The sequence below is a fragment of the Scyliorhinus canicula genome, chromosome 1 (genome assembly GCF_902713615.1).
Source record: "Scyliorhinus canicula chromosome 1, sScyCan1.1, whole genome shotgun sequence".
Classification (NCBI taxonomy): domain Eukaryota; kingdom Metazoa; phylum Chordata; class Chondrichthyes; order Carcharhiniformes; family Scyliorhinidae; genus Scyliorhinus; species Scyliorhinus canicula.
Window position 1 is genome coordinate 50459283 of NC_052146.1, and position 20355 is coordinate 50479637.

At 46.3% G+C, this 20355-nt stretch overlaps 1 protein-coding gene across 7 annotated transcripts in view; it reads left to right on the plus strand.

Moving 5' to 3' along the window:
- Window positions 1-20355, plus strand: part of sdsl (serine dehydratase-like) — a 40668-nt gene that overhangs the window by 11845 nt on the left and 8468 nt on the right. For 6 of the 7 annotated variants that reach the window (XM_038790647.1, XM_038790656.1, XM_038790673.1 and 3 more), the window contains 3 exons: window positions 1204-1343; window positions 12323-12411; window positions 18017-18244. In XM_038790647.1, the coding sequence (XP_038646575.1) occupies window positions 1204-1343; window positions 12323-12411; window positions 18017-18244 (457 nt within the window). The remainder of the gene's footprint in view (window positions 1-1203; window positions 1344-12322; window positions 12412-18016; window positions 18245-20355) is intronic. The other variant, XM_038790691.1, reaches the window with a different exon arrangement.

Consider the following 20355-nt stretch of genomic DNA (forward strand, 5'->3'; position numbering starts at 1 on the left):
GGATATGGTCTTACCTCGGTTCTGTACAATTTCAGCAAGCCTATATTCTTGAACTTCAACATTCTTGCAATAAAGGCTGACGTACCATTTGCTTTCTCAATTCCTTGCTGTACCGGCATGTTATATTTTCCGTGTTTTCTGCACAAGGGCACCCAAATCCACCTGAACACCAACATTTAATAGTACATGATTTTTCTAATCGCCCTACTAAAATGAGTAACCTCACATTTCCACACATTATATTCCATCTGCCACCTTGTTGCCCACCTATTTAGCCAGTTTGTATCCTTTTGCAGACTCGTGACCACCTCATACCTTACTTTCCCACCTAACTCTTACTTTCAGAACTCCATAGGTCCCTCCCTGACTGTGTTCAGTGCCTGTTAATTTGAACTAAATTCTATTCTATTTTGCTACACGGCATGTGAGCATTGCTGACTGGGCCAGCTTTTATTGTTCACCCCAATTGCCCTTGAGGAGATGGTGATGAGCAGCAGAAAAGTCGACTCTGGTCCGAGAAATTTGGTGCTCCTGTAAATGCATGAATGCTTCATGATTTCACGGAATAGAATAACCTTTTTACTAGTTCAATCAATAAAAAAATGGGAAACAGTGCAAAGTTCATACCAGTTAGAAGGAAATCCGTGGATGCTTTTAAGGGTTGGTGACAATTTTCTTTCCTCTCCTGAAGGTACTGACTCTATGAGAGCTGCTATTGCGGTATCTCTAGTTGCCCTGAAAATGCAGTAATATTGAACGGCTGAACTCCCGTAGGGAATGGTGCTCCGATGTTGTTGTTGGATAGGGAACATCCAGTGATGATGATGAAGACGTGGTATCAACATATGTCCAAGTCAGGTTGATGTTGTGTGACTCAAAGGGGGAACTTGAAGCTGCTCCTATCCTTGCTGGTGGAGGTGATGTTGAGTCATTTTAGCATCGTTACTGCCAACCCAGCTAGCCCAGCGTATGTAGGGGAAGGAGTGTGCAAACCTGGTCTGGATGGTTCAGTTCCTGGCTAGGCAAGGACATTTATCAACTGAATCTGAATCACCTTTTCCCCCCAAATGGTTACACCCTACTGATCTTCAATAGTTTGGAGTTTAAAACATGTTTGGACTCTGTACATGAAAAATTACAATGTGGCAATACTCATCAGTTGCCAATATTATTCTAATAGCTGGAGGTGTTTTGACCTTTCAGGAGGGAATGCTGGCCTGGCTGCTGCCTTTGCTGCTCAGAAGCTCCAGATTCCTGCCACCATTCTGGTTCCTAGTAGCACACCAGCGTTTACCATTCAGAAATTGAAAGAACATGGAGCCTTTGTGGAGGTTGTTGGGAAGGTATGTATGTCCTTGCCAGAACATTTTATAGGGCTCCATCCAATTGAGGGGCCTTCCTTAGTCGAGTTGCAATGTGGGAGGATGCAGGGGGAACAATGGGGCACCTTGGAGAAGTTGCTTTATTTCCAATTAATTTTTGTTGTCATTTTGTCAACATTGGGCCTGCCGGTAAGCATTGTACACATTGGAATGCTGCTCTGTCAGGCATGGCCTAGTTGCGAGCACTCTTGTGCCTGAGTCTGAAGGTTGTAGGTTCAATCTCAACTTCAGGTCTTGAGCACAAAAATGGAAGCTGCTGCTTCAATGCAATGCTGAGGGAGTGCTGCACTGTCAGAGGTGCCATCTTTCAGGTGAGATGTTAAACTGAGACCCTGTCCGTCCTCTTGGGCGACATAAAAGATCCCAGGGCCCTATTTCAAAGAAGTGCACGGACATTATTCCCAGTGCCCTGGCCAATATTTATCTCTCCAACAATATCATGTTTGTGGGAACTTCCTGTGTGAAAATTGGCTGCCATGTTTGCTACATTATAAAAGTGACAATACAGCAAAAATAATGCATTGGCTGGAAAGTACTTTAGGGTGCTTGTCTTGAATGTATAAGACCAGGATTTTACTGCCCCGCTAATGTGTGTCTCTCTCTCTCTCTTCCCCCCCCCCCCCCCCCCCCCCCGGCCTCACCCCCCACCCACCCAGCTGTCACATCCCCACCTTGACCCTTGGCCCCCTCCTCCCTGGTGGATGTGATTGGCCATTTAAATAGCCATTTACATCAGTGGGACGGTAATATTGCGCCGGCCAGGAGAGGCCGTAAAATCATAACCTAAGTATTTCTTTATAGGCCTGGTAATTTGAAACAAAAGCCCTAGAAGCCAGAAACATCCAACTTGTTGCATAAGTAACATGATGTGTGCAGCGTCTAATGTCAATGTTGCAGTGGGTTATTTGTGCCAGATCAGGGGCAAACCTGGTGAACAGGAATAGCTGCCCCATCTCTTGCTCTGCTTCAAAATGATTTGGCTGAGTAAAGTAGATTGTACATTCTGCAAGTGTGGCCCTGTACCATTTGTTTTCCTCCTAATAGGAGCTCTTCAGTGTTTGAATGCAAAAGTAACTGAAAGATGAATGAAATGAATATGTAATGTTCTAATTCTCTGCAGACACTGGAACAACCAGTGTTTTTTATTTTGTTCCGTACATTGCTCTTGGAAGTTTAGCTTAACAGCTGTGCCAGCAGTCTGAGGCATTTCAAAAGCACTCGAAAGTTAGTGGCTTGAAACAGCCAGCTTCAGATTCATTGAGCCTGCTGTTAAATCTGCTGAGACCTGCTGTTAGTAACAATTCCAATTCAGGCACTGCTCAGCATTGGTTCACAGGAGCCCAGCCCACTGTATTCATTGGCTTTTCCTGTCTTTGCCTATCCATTTGGTTGACTTTGAATTTTCTGGCTCGTTGAACTGAATGAACCTTACAAGTCACTCAAAGTTTTGTCTGGTTGAGGCAGATATTAACTTCTTTCTCTGTTCCCATGATATTATGTAAGAAAACTTTCACGCGAATGAGAATCGCTGCAGTAGAATAAAAATGAATGAAAAAGTGACACTTGGGTAGGAATGGACATGGAAAGTGTTGACAAGAAGAAAAAAGCTTTCTAAAAAGCAAATGAGAATATAGTGACTGTCACTCTTTCATTTGCTTCAATTTATTTTTAGTACAGCCCGCGAGGATTCAGTACTGAGTTGTCTCTGTCCATCTGTTTGCCGTTGTGTTTGAAATAGTTTCAAGGAGCTGGCCTATTTAGTAAGGAATTGGCATAAAGCTTGCCTCGGAGAATACAGAATCCCTGTCGGCCTTGATGTTAGCTGTTCTCTGTCATTGTTAGCACACTAGCTGCAAGAGCAGTAAGTAGAGATTTTTGTGACATCCCAATACTGTCTGGATTAATAAGCAGATCTACAGGTCACCCGGATAGGCCTGATTGAATGGGAAGGGAGTGTGAATGCGAGGAAGAACAAAAGAATAAAGAACAATACACAGGAACAGGCCCTTTGGCCCTCCAAGCCTGTACCGGTCATGATACCAACCTTTGCCAAAACCCTCAGCACTTGTGCCGTATCCCTCCAAACCCATCCTATCCATGTGTTTGTCAAGATGCCTTTTGAACGCCGTTAATGTATCTGCTTCCACAACCTCCCCAGGCAATGCGTTCCAGGCACTCACCACCTTCTGCGTAAAAACACCTGCCTCGCTCATCATAAACTTTGCCCCATGAACCTTAAACCTATGACCCCAGGTGACTGACCCTCCACCCTGGGAAAGAGTGCCTGCCCATCCACTCTATCCATGCCCCTCAATCTTGTGGACAAAGAAGGGAACATCACCTTGGGAAAACCTGTTTAATCCAGAGTTAGACTTTTGAAATATTTCCCTTCAAACTGGTAACACTAATAAAGACAATGTTAGTTTATAGAATCATCACCTACATTACAAATATAATTGTTAGCATTAAGACAGCCAAATAGATAGTAAAATAAGAAAAAATTGAATAGCACATAATGGTGGATTTTGAGAGTCAGTGGGCAGGATTCTCCGACCCCCCACCGGGTTGGAGAATCCTCGGGGGGGGCGGCGTGAATCCCACCCCGACGCCGGCTGTCGTATTCTTCCGCACCGGCCCCTGTAGGGCTCCACCATGGCCGGCGCGGAGAAGAGAACCCCCTGCGCATGCGACAAAATACGCCAGCCCGTCTGCAGGACCATGCCGGTGGTTCTGTGCATGCGCGAGATCACGCTGGCCGTTCGGCGCATGCGCGAACTAACGCCGTCTGTTCGGCCCTGGCTGTGAGTGGTGCCAACCCCTCTTCCGTCCACCTAGCCCCCGAAAGTTTGGAGAATTCCGCACTTTCGGGGGCTGTTGACGCAGGAGTTGTTGCCGCCGGTTCTCCCGCCGGTGTGGGGACTTAGTCCCCAGAAGTGAGAATCCGGGTCGCTCTGCAGCAAGGCATCACTTCCAGTGCCCCATGTGTGCATTGCAAAATCTTGGACCCATTGTTCATGGTTAGTTACTTCATGTATGCCATGTGCAAGGATCAGAAAGTCCACCCTAACATATCATCTCTAGTTTTGTAAGGTTATAAACACCTTCAGGAAAACCGATCTACATTCAGGGATCCAAAATACACAGAAATAAAAACAGAAAGTGCTGGAAAAACTCAGGAGCTCTGGTGGCAGCTGTGAAGAGAGAAGCAGAGTTACTATTTCAAGTCCAATATGACTTCTTCGGAACCAATGCCATCAGACATGTGGGCGCGATTCTCCGCAAATCCGGCGTGCCGTGAAGGCTGGCGTGAAACTGGCCGTGTTTCACGCCAGCCTCGGAGCTCCGTCCCGGGACCCGATTCTCCCCCCCGGGCAGGGCTAGTATCGGGGCCGGGGGAATCACGGCGACGCGGAGTTAGCGAACGTCGCTAGCTCCGCCCGCCAAGAGTCACGGCGGCTGACGCGCACAATGGCGTCAGCCGCGCATGCGCGGGTCGGACGGCTCCAACCCGCGCATGCGCGGATGACGTCATCACGCAGACGCGTCAAACCCGCGCATGCACGGGTCGTCATGCCCCTCAGCCGTCCCGCGGACTGATCCTGCGGGGCGGCGGAAGAACAAATAGTGCGCGGGTATCGGACCCGCTGCCCGCGATCGGTGCCCACTGATCGCAGGCCCATGCCACCCTTGGCACGGCCGTGGTGCAGCCGTGCCAATCGGTGCCATGGTTGTCCGGGACGGGCACTTTGCGGCCGTTTTCACGAACGCTGAAAGCAGGTGTGATCGCGGCCATGAAAACGGCCGTAAACTCCCCGGTATTCGGCCTGCGGAGAATCGCTGTTTGCCGTAAAAAACGGCGAGCAGAGGGGAAGGTGTCTGACATCTATAAGGTAATGCAGGAGGTGGAGGAGTCGTCAGTGGAGGAGCTGAAGGCTAAATGGGAGGAGGAACTCGGGGAGCAGATAGAGGACGGGACTTGGGCGGATGCCTTGGACAGAGTCAACTCTTCCTCCTCATGTGCGAGGCTTAGTCTCATCCAATTTAAGGTGCTGCACCGGGCCCACATGTCCGGGACTAGGATGAGTAGGTTCTTCGGGGGTGAGGACAGGTGCACCAGATGTTCGGGGAGTCCTGCGAACCACGCCCATATGTTCTGGGCATGCCCAGCACTGGAAGAATTCTGGAAGGGGGTGGCGGGGACGGTATCGAGGGTGGTTGGATCCAGGGTCAAACCAGGGTGGGGACTCGCGATTTTTGGAGTTGCGGTAGAGCCGGGAGTGCAGGAGGCGAAAGAGGCCGGTGTCCTGGCCTTTGCGTCCCTAGTAGCCCGTCGAAGGATTCTGTTACAATGGAAGGATGCAAGGCCCCCAAGTGTGGAGACCTGGATCAGTGACATGGCGGGATTTATAAAATTGGAAAAGGTCAAATTTGCCCTGAGAGGATCAATACAAGGGTTCTATAAACGATGGCAGCCTTTTTTGGACTTCCTGGCTCAGAGATAGGTAACTGGGTCAATAGCAGCAGCAACCCGGGGGGGGGGGGGGGGGGGGGGGGTGGGGGTGCATTATTGTAGTGTTTATTCTGTAACTTTATAGTGTGTTAATATGCGTTGTTGTTAAAATGCTGGGTTGTTCATGGGGATGGGGGGAATGTATCTGATTGTTAATATTATTGTTATTTTCGGTATTTTACTAAGGTGCGTCAATGTTGTATAAAATCAAAATTTCTCAATAAAAATGGTTAAAAAAAACAAAACGGCGAGCAGCGATTCGTGTCGGGGGGGGGGGGGGGGGGGGCGGAGGGGGGGGGGGGAGAATAGCGGGAGGCCGTGAAAATTGTCGGGAAGGCCCTCCCGCTATTCTCCGACCCGTCGTGGGCAGCGGAGAATCGCGCACTTCTTGGGCTGTATTTTGCCCCACCTCCTGTGGGATTCCCACCAAAATCGATGGTGGTTTGAACAGCTTGCCATACTTTACGGCCGTGCCTCCACCTCGACAGGACGGTAAAATTCCGCCTTGTGTTTTTATTTCAGACCTTCAGCACCTGTACAATTTGCTTTTATCAAAATAGGCAAACGTTAATAGTCAAATAATATTGGGTTTGAATTGTTTCTTTGCTCCTGGTACTACATAATTTGCAAATCACAACTTTGACTCATTTCTGGTTGCCAGGCAGTCCCTGATGGACGGAGAAGAGCCAGGGAGTATGGAATTCCATTAGGAGGTTGAATGCAAGTGGCAAGGCTGCCATGGTCCTGTTGCTTTTCCAATTGCAAACCTCTCAGCCAGGCTGCCCTTTCAACTTTGCTCCCTCTTCGACCTTGTACTCAGTGACACTGGAGGTGGTTACTCCACCTAATTTAACCTCCACTACTGCCACTGCCTTTGGTAGTGGGGCTGTGAACAAATGCACCGGTGGTTTCAGCTGATTTGTGTGAAGTTTCTAGTTCAAGGTCAAGTTTTAACCCTTTCACTGTGTCTCTTCCAGTTCCTGAAGCACAACCATCTGTGGCTTTTTTCCATGCTGCAGATGTTTCATCACTTTGAATGTTGAGACCAACATAACAGGCCGCATATTTGCATATCAATGCACCTAATTTCCATGACAACAAATCATAGTTACCTAAAGGTCCTCTCATTTATTTGCAAACTGCCGCATTTTGTTGCAAGTGAATTATATCCAAAGTAATAACAGCATTAAAGGACACATTAAATCATGGACTAAATGTGACTTCAGTTGCATGTAGGATATCATTTTATTCAAGTGTTTAACATTGTTAGAAGTAATCATTTTGGTTACACCGTATCATTGACAACCATGGGTATCATCTGTGAAACTTCTCCATGATAAAAATTTGGAAGGGAGATGGAGTGCAATGGAGAACAAAACTAACATGTTTGAGCTTTGTTTATCTGTGCCAAAATCGTGTTTGAGATAGGATGAAGAATCCACTTGTCTCTCAGCTACTGTTGCTGAGGCAGGGAGCCATTTCCTTCCTAATTATAAGAGCTAAAGAGGCTACCGAGCAATTGATTGATTGGCCACAGCATAGCTGGAATATGGCCATATACGCCAGTTTACAAGACAATCTAATCTCAATTTGGACTGGATGGTTTAGGGAGAGAACAATGTTTACTTGGCTTGTCAAATGAGGATAATTCTACCCGCCAGGATTTGAAGCCAAGACCTGCGTTAGAAAAAGCTGAATGGTTGGCGAAGGTGTCAGTTAATACTGATGTTTACATTTTCTTTCACCCTACCTTTCTTAATAATAATAATCTTTATTATTGCCGCAAGTAGGCTTACATTAATACTGCAATGACATTACTGGGAAAGTCCCCTAGTCGCCACACTCCAGTGCCACAGAGGGAGAATTCAGAATGTCCAATTCACCTAACATTATGGGCGAGATCCTCCGCAAATGCGGAGAATCGTAAAGGCTGCCGTGGTACAGGCCGTGACCCACGGCAGCCTTCACGCCCACTTCCGGGGCTGATTCTTCCCCCCCCCGGGCGGGGCTAGGAGCGTGGCCCCGTGCGTCACGGCGGTTGTTAAGGCCGCACGTCGAGCGTCACGCCGGCTGACGCGGCCGATGACGTCAGCTGCGTATGCGCAGGTTGGACAACGCCAACCCGCGCATGCGCAGTTGGCGTCTTTTCCCTCAGCCGCCCCGCAAGACGTAGCGGCTTGATCTTGCGGGGCGGCGGAGGGAAAAGAGTGCGTCCATTACGGACGCACGGCCCGCGATCGGTACCCACCGATTGCGGGCCTATGCCCCCCTTGGCACGGCCGTGGTACTGCCGTGCCAATCGGGTCCTCAGATGCCCCAAACGGGCATCTGCCGCCCGTTTCATGACGGCAGTGAGCAGGTGTGTTTGCTGCCGTGTTGAAACGTGAAGGCCCGGCCGCTTGGCCCATCGGCCTCGGAGAATTGTCTTGCCGTAAAAAACAGCGAGCGGCGATTCGTGGCGTGGGTCGGGCGTGGGGGGGGGGGGCGGGAGAATAGCGGGAGGGCGTGAAAAATGTCGTGAGGCCCTCCCGCTATTCTCCCACCCGGCGTGGGGGGCGGAGAATCGCGCCCTACGTCTTTCGGGACTTGTGGGAGGAAACGGGAGCATCAGGAAGAAACCCACACAGCCACGGGGAGAACGTACACACTCCACACAGACAGTGACCTAAGACGGGAATTGAAACTGGGACCCTGGCGCCGGGAAGCAACAGTGCTAACCACTGTGCTACTGTGTCACCCATTAAAGATTTTTCCCTCTGCTGGGCTATGGTTGGACGAGTGTTGGCGGCTTCGTGTTCATCTTGTTCTTCTCACCCAGCAGATGTTGGTTATACATGAATCTGGCAAGTGATCATCAGCATTTACCTCCCTTGTAGCAACAAAGCTGAATCTGGCTTCACTCTCATTCGCCGCCCCTTTGTAGAATCTGTAATGAGAAAAGCCCTTGTGGCCAGCAAGCCCACTCCATCCAGGGTTCATGTTGGAACCTTGATCTTATTATGGTTCTCAACTGTTTCCGTCAGAAGTGACGGGAAAGCAGAACCCTGGCTGAAATAAAGCAACCAGTGGCTTTGACTCCAAAGTGCATCATTTGGGGGTTGCTTTTAAGGAATTGTGTTATGGTGTCCATCCATTTCCCTACAGTTGTTTCCGAGCAAGATGTTAACTTGTGTACAAACACTGCTTGTTTGTCAAACGAGGAATTTGGAACCCCTGGGGAGATGTACCTGAACCACAGTCTTGATTAAGAACTAAAGAGGAGTTTATGCCTTTAGTAATTAATTATTTTATCGAAAGGACCAAATGGACCGATGTGTTTACTGAAATTTAATTTTGGTCCAGAATTGATACCATGATGGAGAACTGGGTATTGAAGAAGGTAGGTCACACACAACTTTAATTTCTGGGACCTTGGGTTCACATCAGGATGGAACATAAATCTCTGATAGAAACTGAATTCTACGTGAGCAGAGGTCAGCAACGTAAAAATGCCTGCAATTTGTCACTCTCGCTATGAGTAATGGCTTTGTGTGCAAAAGGGAAGACTTGGTGCTGGAGCAGGAGGAGCAATGCTGGTCAGGTAGGGGTTAGGGTAGATTGTGGAACAGAACAAAGGGATTGCTGTCAAAGTGCAAATGATGTTTTTTTTTTTAAATTAATTTCTTTCAAAAAACAATTGTAGAAATCCTCAATACATTTTTTTTTAAAGTATTGGCTTCACCACTACAGTTGGCCCTCATTAGCTTACGTTCCGGTACCGAACTCCCCGAACAGGCGCCAGAGTGTGGCGACTAGGGGATTTTCACAGTAACTTCATTGAAGCCTACTTGTGAAAATAAGCGATTATTATTATTACTATTATTAAGTTCAGTTTTGAGATTGAACAGTGGGACAACACTGACATCAGGGCAACTCTCGATCAAGAATTCCCCAATCTCAGGTAGAACGTCATGATGAGCAAGGTTTAGTGGCTTCCCCTTGGTGAACATGTCAGCTGTTCCCACTTTACCATCGCAAAGGAGTACTGGCAGCTGGGTGGTGGGGGCAGATCATGCCTCCTTTGGCCAGGGAATGGTTGATAGAAAACAGAGGCTGATTTGAACCATCAGTGGAGATGGAGACAGACTCTGCCCGTGTCTTCTTGCTTCGGTGAGAGTGGGCCATTGAAACAACTAAGCCTTATTTTCATTTTACTGGTGAGCTACAGAGACAGCTTTCTGCTGGTGAATGCATTTCAGTTCCGATGAGGTCAGTTGCATTTTAATCCAAGAACCTGGTGACATTAGTGGAAAATCACACATTTTGCTTAAAAAGTACCCTGTTGTTTGAAGTTCAACATTGGAAAAGGACCATGGCCTTGATTTTGTGATTCTGGTCCAATCTGTGCCAGAAATGGGTAGATGGTAATGCAAAACCAGCCAAAAGTGATTTGAGCTCATTGTCCTGAGTTTTGCACAATCAAGCCATTTGAATGATAAGTAGTTGTGAAGGATTTTATATAGATGCAAGTTCTTCCTGTATGAAAACTGCTTTGTTATTGAGGCACAATGGAAATGTTAAAACATGAATGTTTTAAAGCAAGTAGGTAAATTAAAATTACAGAGGGCAGTTGAATCAGCAACAACTTTCACTAATACGGGAACAATCTGGATTTCATGTGCTATGTGTAGCTTCAAAAACCCTGAGATTAAATTCATGCCTTCACCATGGCACCAGCTGTTTGTTGTTCTCTTAATGTGTGCTTTATTTTTTTTCTTAGCTTGGACAGTATGCGTGGGCAGGTTGTTCAAACAGGGAACCTGACAGCTGACCTGATTCTGAGCTAACAATTTTATGCCAGGTGGCATTGGATGATAATATATTCAAAATATCTTAAAGTACTTCAACCCAAGCGCATTGAATGTTCTGAGCAAGTGGTCTAACCTATAGAATGTCTACAGTGCAGAATGTGGCCAATTAGCCCGTCAGGCCTGCACCGATTCTCTGAAATAGCGCCCTACCTAGGCCCACTCCTCCGCCCTATCCCCGTAACCATACCTAATCTGCACTGATTAGGGGACAATTTAGCATGGCCAATCCACCTAACCAGCACATCTTTGGACTGTGGGGGGGGGGGGAAACTGGAGCACCCGGAGGAAACCCATGCAAACATGGGGAGAATGCACAAGCTCCACCCAGACAGTCACACAAGGTCAGAATTGAACCCGGGCCCATGGCGCTGTGAGGCAGCAGTGCTAACCACTGTTCACCGTGCCGACCCCTAGCTGAGCTGAGCGTCTAGCTGAGCTTCTTCAATCCCAATCCTTAGATTGAGGCCACTGAAGCTAATTATGGTACTTTTGTTACGATGAAGGGATTGAACATTGAACCTTGTTGCGGAGGCAGTGGCGTAGTGATATTGTCGCTGGACTAGTAATCCAGAGACCCAGATCCAGAGCTCCTGGGTTATGCTCTGGAGACCCGGGTTCAAATCCCACCATGGCAGACGGTGACATTTGAATTCAATGAAAGAAAATCATTAAGTCTAAAGCTGACAATTATTGATTGTTGTAAAAACGCATTTGATTCACTGATGTCCTTTAGGGGAGGAAACCTATCATCCTTACCTGGTCTGGCCTACATGTGACTCCAGATTCACTGCAATGGTGACTCTTAAATGCCCTCAGAGATGGGCAATAAATGCTGGCCCAATCAACGATGCCCACATCCCATAAATGAATTTTAAAAAAATTGTCTGGTACAGTGCCACACCAGCGCAGCATGGTAGCACAGTGGTTAGCACAGTTGATTCACATCTCAGTGGTCCCAAGTTCGATTCCCGGCTTGGGTCACTGTCTATGTGGAGTTTACACGTTCTCCCCTTGTCTACATGGGTTTCCTCCGGGTGCTCCGATATCCTCCCACAGTCCAAAGATGTGCAGGTTATGTGGATTGGCCATGCTAAATTGCCCTTAGTGTCCAAAAAAATGTTAGGTGGGGTTGCGGGGTTAAGGGATAGGTGGCCTTAAATTGGGTGCTCTTTCCAAGGGCCGGTGCAGACTTGATGGGCCGAATGGCCTCCTTGTGCACTGTAAATTCTATGAAAGCAGCTGAGCCATTGGGTAGTTCAGCTGGTTTCCTTTTCATTTCTTTCATAACTTCAATTCTTTACCTTTGAAGAGTGCTTGATGAAAGATTATTGGAACGCTCAACTGTTCAAATGTTTTTGTGTGACATCCAAATATTTGCCTCTGTTTTGAGACTGTTCGAGGCTTCCTTTGACACTCTGGAGCTGAGGATATCTTCGCTGTGCAGTCTGTCATGCACAGTGGATATTAGATATGGTATAGGAAAGAGGCAAACCTTGCTAGTACTTTGATTAAAGCACGATAGAGAATTATTTGATAAATAATAATCAACACTAATAAATCTTCTCAAACTGTTTTGCTAGGTTTGGGATGATGCCAATGAGCGAGCATTAAAACTGTCTGAAAATGACGGCTGGGTGTACGTTTCGCCCTTCAACCACCCATGGGTTTGGTAAGGATTCATCAAAGAATCAGAAAATTCAATTCAGTTAATTGATAAGAAAGGTGATGGAAAATGTCAAAACAGCATTAGTTCATTTCTTTATATTGTTCTGTTGAATGACACATCGTAGTTCAAAAGCTATTGAAGAATGTGTACTTACAGTTGAGGATGATTTATTTTGACAGCATTTTACTTATGGAGTTAAAGAGAGGTACAAATGTTAATTTTAACAGTCTTAAATCCTTGTATCTGAGAATTTTGGAAAATTAGATGTGATTGTTGGTGTCAGAAATGTTACATTGAATGCAGTGAAGTGCTACATTGCAAGGAATCTTGTATGGTGAGAGACACGTGGCCAAGAATTGGCTGCGGAGAGGGTGACGCAAAGTGCTATAAATAACGTAACATGTAGTCTGCAGTCAGTTACAATGACTGACAATAGTCATGAGACATTTGAAAGGGAATTACGCACAGTCAGAACAGTCAAATTGCCTGAGTCTGCTTTTCTGAAGTATACAGATCAAACTTTTTAAGCCCATCTGTGAATTGTTCGTGTCGCCCTCTTCAGAAAATCCTCAATATCTCCCATCGTCTATATAACTGGGCTCTGTATATTAAATGAGACCTAAGCAAGCTCGTGATGACTGGAATAACATATGTGTTCAAGGATCAGCTGCAGGGAATGATGCTATCAGAATGCTGTAGAGAGTGACTCTTAGTCGTGAGTTGGTTTCAGGAAGGGGTGGGAATGATCCATGAGCGTGGCACACCATCAAAATCTCAGGCAGGAAATTATACTGCTTTTCATTGCTCCATGTCATAAACACTTCCTTTCCACCCCATTTCAATTGTGCGTGTGATTGACAGATTACACATGTCAACTCGGACGACAATATTAAATTATACTATCAGGCAGTGGGCTGGATTCGCCATTGGCGGGCTCCTCCGGTTCCCCAGCAGTGCACTCACACCCATGGATTTCCCGACGGCGTGCGGATACCCACAATGGGAAACCCCACTGACTGGCTGCCGGGACGGAGAATCCCGCCCAGTATGTTTACCACTGTATCGTAACCATATGTGGATTAGCACATAGAAAAGAGGCTAGTTCTCCCACCACAACCTTTCCTTTAAATGGAGCCCATGAATCCAGAGTGCAAGTGCATTTTAGAGGGTGATAGCTTCATCTTTCTAAATAAGCTGCTAGATGCAAATGGTGCTCTTTAAGCACCTCAACATAGCTATGCTAAAAAGATTTGGTGGATTTATGATCTGTCATGTTGGCCATTATTGATCCTGCAGGTTAGTTAATTCCTGGATTTCTTACTTGAAAGCCAGATGTTTAAAGCAAGAAAACGCTTTGAAACCCACTCAGTGTGCTTGGCTGCAAAATGACACGGGTGCGATTTTTGCAAGGGATCTGCACACATTGGATTCTCCTAATGTTTCTCGCAATATTTTTGTGCTGTGTAATGTGCACTGCTGCAACTCCTGCTGTGTGATGTAATCAATCATCCACTTGGCAGATCTTGGTCTCCAGTATTTGCTTACTCACCCAGTGAAGACAAACACCATTGATGATCGATTGTCGTACACAAACTGACTGCAGTCCATTAACTTCTCTTTCCATTCAGGGTTTGATCAATTACTCCCACTGTCTGCTTTGCTGTTGAATTGCAGCACATAGACTCCTAAGTAAACATAACAAATTCAACCTAATTGAGACCCCTCCTTTTTTAATTATTATTATACCCAGTGTGACAGCCACCTCACCTGATGCAATGCTTGTTATTGCTGATCTTTCTTCGAAAACCTACTGGGTGGCACATCTGTGCATTTGGCACCAAACACCTGTTCTGATTCGCACGTGCTTTTTCACCATTCTATTTTTTACCCATGAATGCAGAGAAGCTACAGCTAAAGACTTTTCAGTGTGCATTCCAAAATGAAAAATTATAGAGTTCAACCAAAGGTTTGCACAGTGAAGTTGGTACGCTAATTCTAAATTTTTAAAAAAGCGAATATTTGTAAATTGAACTGACAAATTTTCAATTTTGATATTCCTGGTGTTTACCAGAACCTGCTGCAAGACAGAACCTGCTGCAAGACACATGCCAGTGGCTTCATCTTAAAGTCGTGTGCATGAAGATGCAACTATTGTTCTCTTCATTCATGCCAGACTGGTGCCAGAATGTTGTTTAGGTCAGAAATGCCCAGGCGAAGGTAGGTGGAGCAGGCAGTTATAACGTCCGTTTAACTCTGGGTTATTGGTTGGATCCAGGCCAGGCGGATTGAACAAAGTCTCTCTTCAGCTACAACTGTTCTGTGGGCAGGACTCTCCAGCCACGTCCGTCTGGAGAATCCTGCCCGAGGTCAATAGACTTCTCCATTGTCCGCATCTCGCCCGTGGCGATCTAGTGGCGGGCGGGGCGGAAGAATCCAGCCCCAAGTTATTTGAGTTGGATAGTCTCAACCCAGTTTCAATGAGCAAAATACAGAGTGACAAAATCTCTGAAAGTCATTGAAAAGATTTAAAAGGTATCTCAGCTGATTCACAATCTCACAGTTTAAGGGCAAGGGGTCTGAACAAGCCACAGACAAAACTGAACTGTGGGAAGATCGCAGGTACAGACATGAATCTGCAGGCGGGTGCTGGAGGAGTGTGGCACTGGACTCCAGGCTTTAGAGCAGCTCTATTGGAGGTGGCAATGTTTGAGGTGATTACAAGGAGGGTCACACTCTGTATCACACTGTTGCCCATCTAGATGGATAGGGAGATGGCCTTGCCGCCAGAATTTCAGTGGCTATGTTGCATTTTAAATTGGACAACTGGTATTAATAGTTTAGGTTAAGAGCACTCCTTGTGAGTCATTCAAGAGAATAATGAGCCAGCTGTTGACTCTTGTGTTGCAAACACATTTATGGACTGCCCCATTTCAGATTATGCGACAGAAAATTGCAGGAGGTAGGAAGCTTCTGGCAACATTGGAAGCTGGCAACTGGAATCTTGGGGCAGAATTTCCCGGCTCCTCTGGCCTGTGCGATTTTCCATTCCTGCTGAAGTAGGTTAGGTTTTGAATGATCTTCTGCATTTTACAGTCCTGCCCGCACTAGGATGGTGATGTCAAATTTCACCCTTGGATCTTCTTGAATAAATTCTGAATCTACACCCAAAGAATTCAACTGATCTAAAACATACCGAAATGAATCAAGTCCCTCTTAAATCATAAGTACAGTGATTAAAATGATTACTGCTTAAAAAACATTGTGTAGGATTTCAACGAGAGTAAGTGATTGGCCCCCGCCATCCTCAGAGTCGGCGCATAACTCCCACTGCCATTTAACGCTGCCATTGAGCGTTGATTGGCAGTGGGCAGTACTGCTGTCTGCCCTTGGAAAGAAGTACCACCCGATTGACTGTCAGCTCTTCAGCCCGGCCATGCACAGTGCTGCAGTTGCCATAAGCAGTACTGGAACTAGGTCTCAGAGGCCGATGGTAGGGGGCACCCTCGGAGGTCGGGAGGGGTGGGGGGACGATCACGGCATTGCAGGGTAGGCCAGGGTGGGTCCCAAAGCTCCAACATCCCGGAGGGGAGGGCAACTCTGACCTCTCCCCCCTCCCCCACCTCCCACCTGAAATGAGGAAAAGCTTTAGTGTCGCTTGACCGCGCTACCCATACTTGCTCCCGCCAGCCTAAAGATTGAGGCTGAGCAGGATAAGGCTCTTAAGTGGCCATTTAAGGGCCTTAATACGTGAAAGGGTGGGCTTCCCGCTTAAGGCTCTGCCCATCCAAGTGTGAAATTGCGCCGGAAGTGCGGGTTCCCGGGAGAATCCCATCCATTCAGTTTTATGCTCAGTGCGATCTGCCAGTTGTAATCTATGGATCTGGGTTCAACTCGAACTTACACTAATTAATGTCTCTGTCCTTTAGTTCTCGTATGCCTTGAACTTAGGAAGCCTGACACTGGCCCCTTTGTTTAAATCCATCCTTAATGGACATAACTGAAATCTAATTCAAGTGAGTTCACAGGGTGAAAGACAATGAAAATAGAAAACTTCACATTAGGACATAATAATCTGAGGTTAGGGCATGCTGTTCTGATTTTATAAACCTTGGTAGTTTTATGCAGTTTACAATCTTACTTGTGCCGTGCTCGAGAATACTTAACCATCAACATGCAAGGAGCTGCTGGTAGGTGCTTATTTCAGCCTTGCTGCTTATAAACCTGATACACCAAATGAGCTGACAGCTTCAATAAAGAAGTTTAAAGCGTGATTTATAAAATGATCAGTGGAGACAGGAAAAACTTGAGGGTTTGAAACTTCCAGCTCGCATGACTTGTGCTTTTAGATTCATCATTGTGGAAGCGATCTAGAAATGAAAGTTGATTCTGGGCGGATGAAATCTGAGTTAATTTTACTTGTACGGTTACTTGAGGCATTTCTCCAAAGCCACCTTTTACAGCTTTTGATTACTCAAATCTTACCCAACTAGATCATTTGTATTTTATCAATGGCCCCTTCTGGGGTCTTTACCAACTCTTTGTGGGGAAAGTTGTTGGCTGTGCTTCTTACTGAACCTACAAAAAATGTAGAAAGCACGTGGTGCAGGTAAATTTGCGGCAAGATGAGTGGATGAGAAATAACATTACGTAGTCTTTAACACCATACATGCCTCACTATAAGACTTTGAGTTTCAGCTGTACCAAGGAACATGGGTGATAGTTGCCACCACTGTGACCACCTACCAGATAAACGTCCGAATCCGATCTTAAACATTTTCCCTGGCAGATCAATGTCAACAATGTAGCTGACAGATTTTGCCGCATATTGAAGCTGCACTACATTTTTGTCATGACTCGGTTAAAATCCTCAGTGCACTCGGTGAAAATAATTGTAAGCATGTATTGTAGATAAATCATCCCTCAGAGTTAGCACTCTTGGGAGATTTATTTCACCTCAGCATTTTTAGCACATGCCAAGATACCTGATTGGAAAGATGCCCACACGCAGCACATGATTTACCATCCTCTAAATTCTAAATGTATGCCAAGGAAAATCCCTCCTCAATACTTTGTCGGTAGCGTTTCAACTCAAGCCAAGGAAAATCCCTCCTCAATACTTTGTCGGTAGCATTTCAGCTTTTTCTTTAGATTTCAGTCAGTGATTGTACAAGGGTCACGAAATAACAGATTTCTCTTCCATGTAACTGTCCTTAGAATCCCAACAGTGCAGAAGGAGGCCATTCAGCCCATTTAGTCTGCACCGACCCTCTGAAAGAGCACCCCATCTAGGCCCACTCCCCCACCTAACCTACACATCTTTGGCCACTAAGGGGCACTTTAGCATGGCCAATCCATCTAACCTGCACATCATTTGGACTGTGGGAGTAAACTGGAGCACACAGAGGGAACCCACGCAGACATGGGGAGAACATGCAAACTCCACACAGTCACCCAAGGCCGAAATCGAACTCGGAGACTCCTGGGGCTATGAGACAGTAGTGCTAACCACCTCTGTGCAGCATTATATTACAGCACAAAGTCATGATGTTTCTTGCTGAGCTTGGATATGATAGCTAAATACATTTTTTCTTCAAATTTCAATCCTAAGGGAAGGACATGCCAGCGTTGTGAAGGAACTGTGGGAGGCACTGCAGAACAAACCTGGGGCTATTATTCTGTCAGTTGGAGGTGGTGGCCTTCTCTGTGGCGTGGTAGAAGGGCTGAAGAAAGTAGGTTGGTGTGACGTGCCTATAATTGCCATGGAGACAAAAGGTGCTGAAAGTCTGAATGCAGCAGTGAAGGCTGGAAAGTTAGTCACACTCCCCGATATTACAAGGTATGGTGAAAATATTTACTGATTAAAACGGCATACATCCGTGCTTTAACTTCTTTGCCACGAGGATAAAGATATAATGGTAAATTTGCCAATCGTGTGGGGGCTGGGAGTGGCATGCTCACTCAAGGAAATGCAGGTCAGAGAATGCCTGTAACACTATAATGTTGATCTTCTGACCCGTACTCCCTTTGAGCGCAGCTCCCTGTTGACACTGAGGGCTGAGGGAATGGTGGATTTCACCCCGTCCTCCCTAAGTGATGCACAAATTAGAACACAAGTGATTCTACAGAGACAGAAACCCAGAGAAAAATATCACCTCCCGGCAACCAGTAGCAGTCACATTGATGGAATCTGGTCCTTCTCTTCAGGATTATTCACCTGAAAGGACGTTTTTGTATAGCTTGGTGCACTGATTGATATTTCAGATCAATTAAAACACTCCACAACATGGAAGCTCCTTAATCAACTTATTTGCGGAGCAATTACAAGTTGTCCAATAGTTTGTACTGCAAAATTGTGTTTATATTGTTTGACAGGAAAACTCCGCATGGACTGCTGCAAAAGTAAAAAAGGTGATTCCTAATCAACGTGTGGCTGTTCAGCTTGTTAGAAAAGGCGTTGCAGATCAATACGTCCCCGGACAGCCTCGTTACCTTTGGTCCACAAACTGTTGAAATTAGTTCCATTAGCTCCTGTATATTTCAGACAGATGATCAAAATCCCTTGTGGACTTGGATAAAAAGTGGCCATAGGCCACGTGCCCTCAGAAACACAAGGCCATACTACAGTATAACCGCGGGATTGTACTGTCAGCATTATAAAAGATAAATGGGATAAAATATCATTGTTAACTGCATTGCCTCTTTTAACAAAATGGTAGCAGAGAGATACAATAGGTGACACCTTACAAGTGTCGGCAATGTTAGTTAAAAGCAAGAAATTCTGACTACATGCATTCTCGGGAGCTGAAGGCTCATTATTCCTACATACTGCAAGTGCCATCTTACCTTGGAAGGTGTGCCAATTGCATGGGGTAGATTTCCAAAATGCTGAGTGGAATTCTCCGCTCCTTGCCGGGAATTCCAATCAGCTGGAGAATTCTGGATGGCCCAAAAATGGATTTGCGCCAGGCTGTGTATCTGTCCCGTCTTCAGTACCGCCTCGCTGGCCATAGCAGGTTTCCCGCCTGCATCAGCAGGAACATGCAAGCTGCTCCTTTGCATTCATTTGAATGTGATTAATGGATTGGAAGCCCGAATCTCCACCCACAGCCCTCCGTTATGCTCCGACCCCTCCAACAGGAACTCCACCAGGCAGGCTTTGTTGCAAGAATTGACACAAAAAGCACTGTCCTGGCACAATGGACCCTGATGGGGAAGGGTCAATGAGGTTAGTCCATTGCTCATGTGCTCGTTTGCTGCTGCCAGGCTTCAAAGGGAGGGTCCTCCAAGGGTCATAAGGGTTGGGTGGGCTCGGACTATGGGTAAGGTGTTGACCCTGGGGCCCTCTCCCGGGATGGGAGTCCCATTTCTGGACTGCCCCTTCCAGCACTGGGCAATCTGAAGATCACTCTTGGCATGGTGATCTCAGGTAGCCCTCTGTTCAAAATCATAATCCTTCTCTGACCTGTTTAAACGTTGAAGTGGCCTTCTCACTCTGAATTCCCTGCCTGACAGCTGATGAACTGATCAGACAATTCATTGAAGATGTGAGCCAGTAAGACGTTTCAGTCCTGTGTTTTTAAAACTGTTACTCTTTAAAGTGTCTGAGCCTTCCGAGAAAGCCCATTATACCGTAAAAGCCTTGCCATCCCTGCGATTCAAGGAAATGCTTAATATTCATTCAATTTCATGGTGTAGTACCTTTAATTTGCCTTTGATTGGCAGCTTAATGGTTTAAACGCTTTACCTTCGTGCTTCAATGCATCTGAAGTACCCTCCATTGATCCGAATCACAATATTTATAAACAACCTTGTTCTGATTGACAGCTGTTGGCCACTTCAACAATGCTAAGTGCTTTCTGCAGTCAGAAAAGAGGAAGTGAAAACGCTTGGTATTTTTGAAATGGTCAACCCTTTACCCACAGTGAGCCCACTCAATTCCCAGGGGTG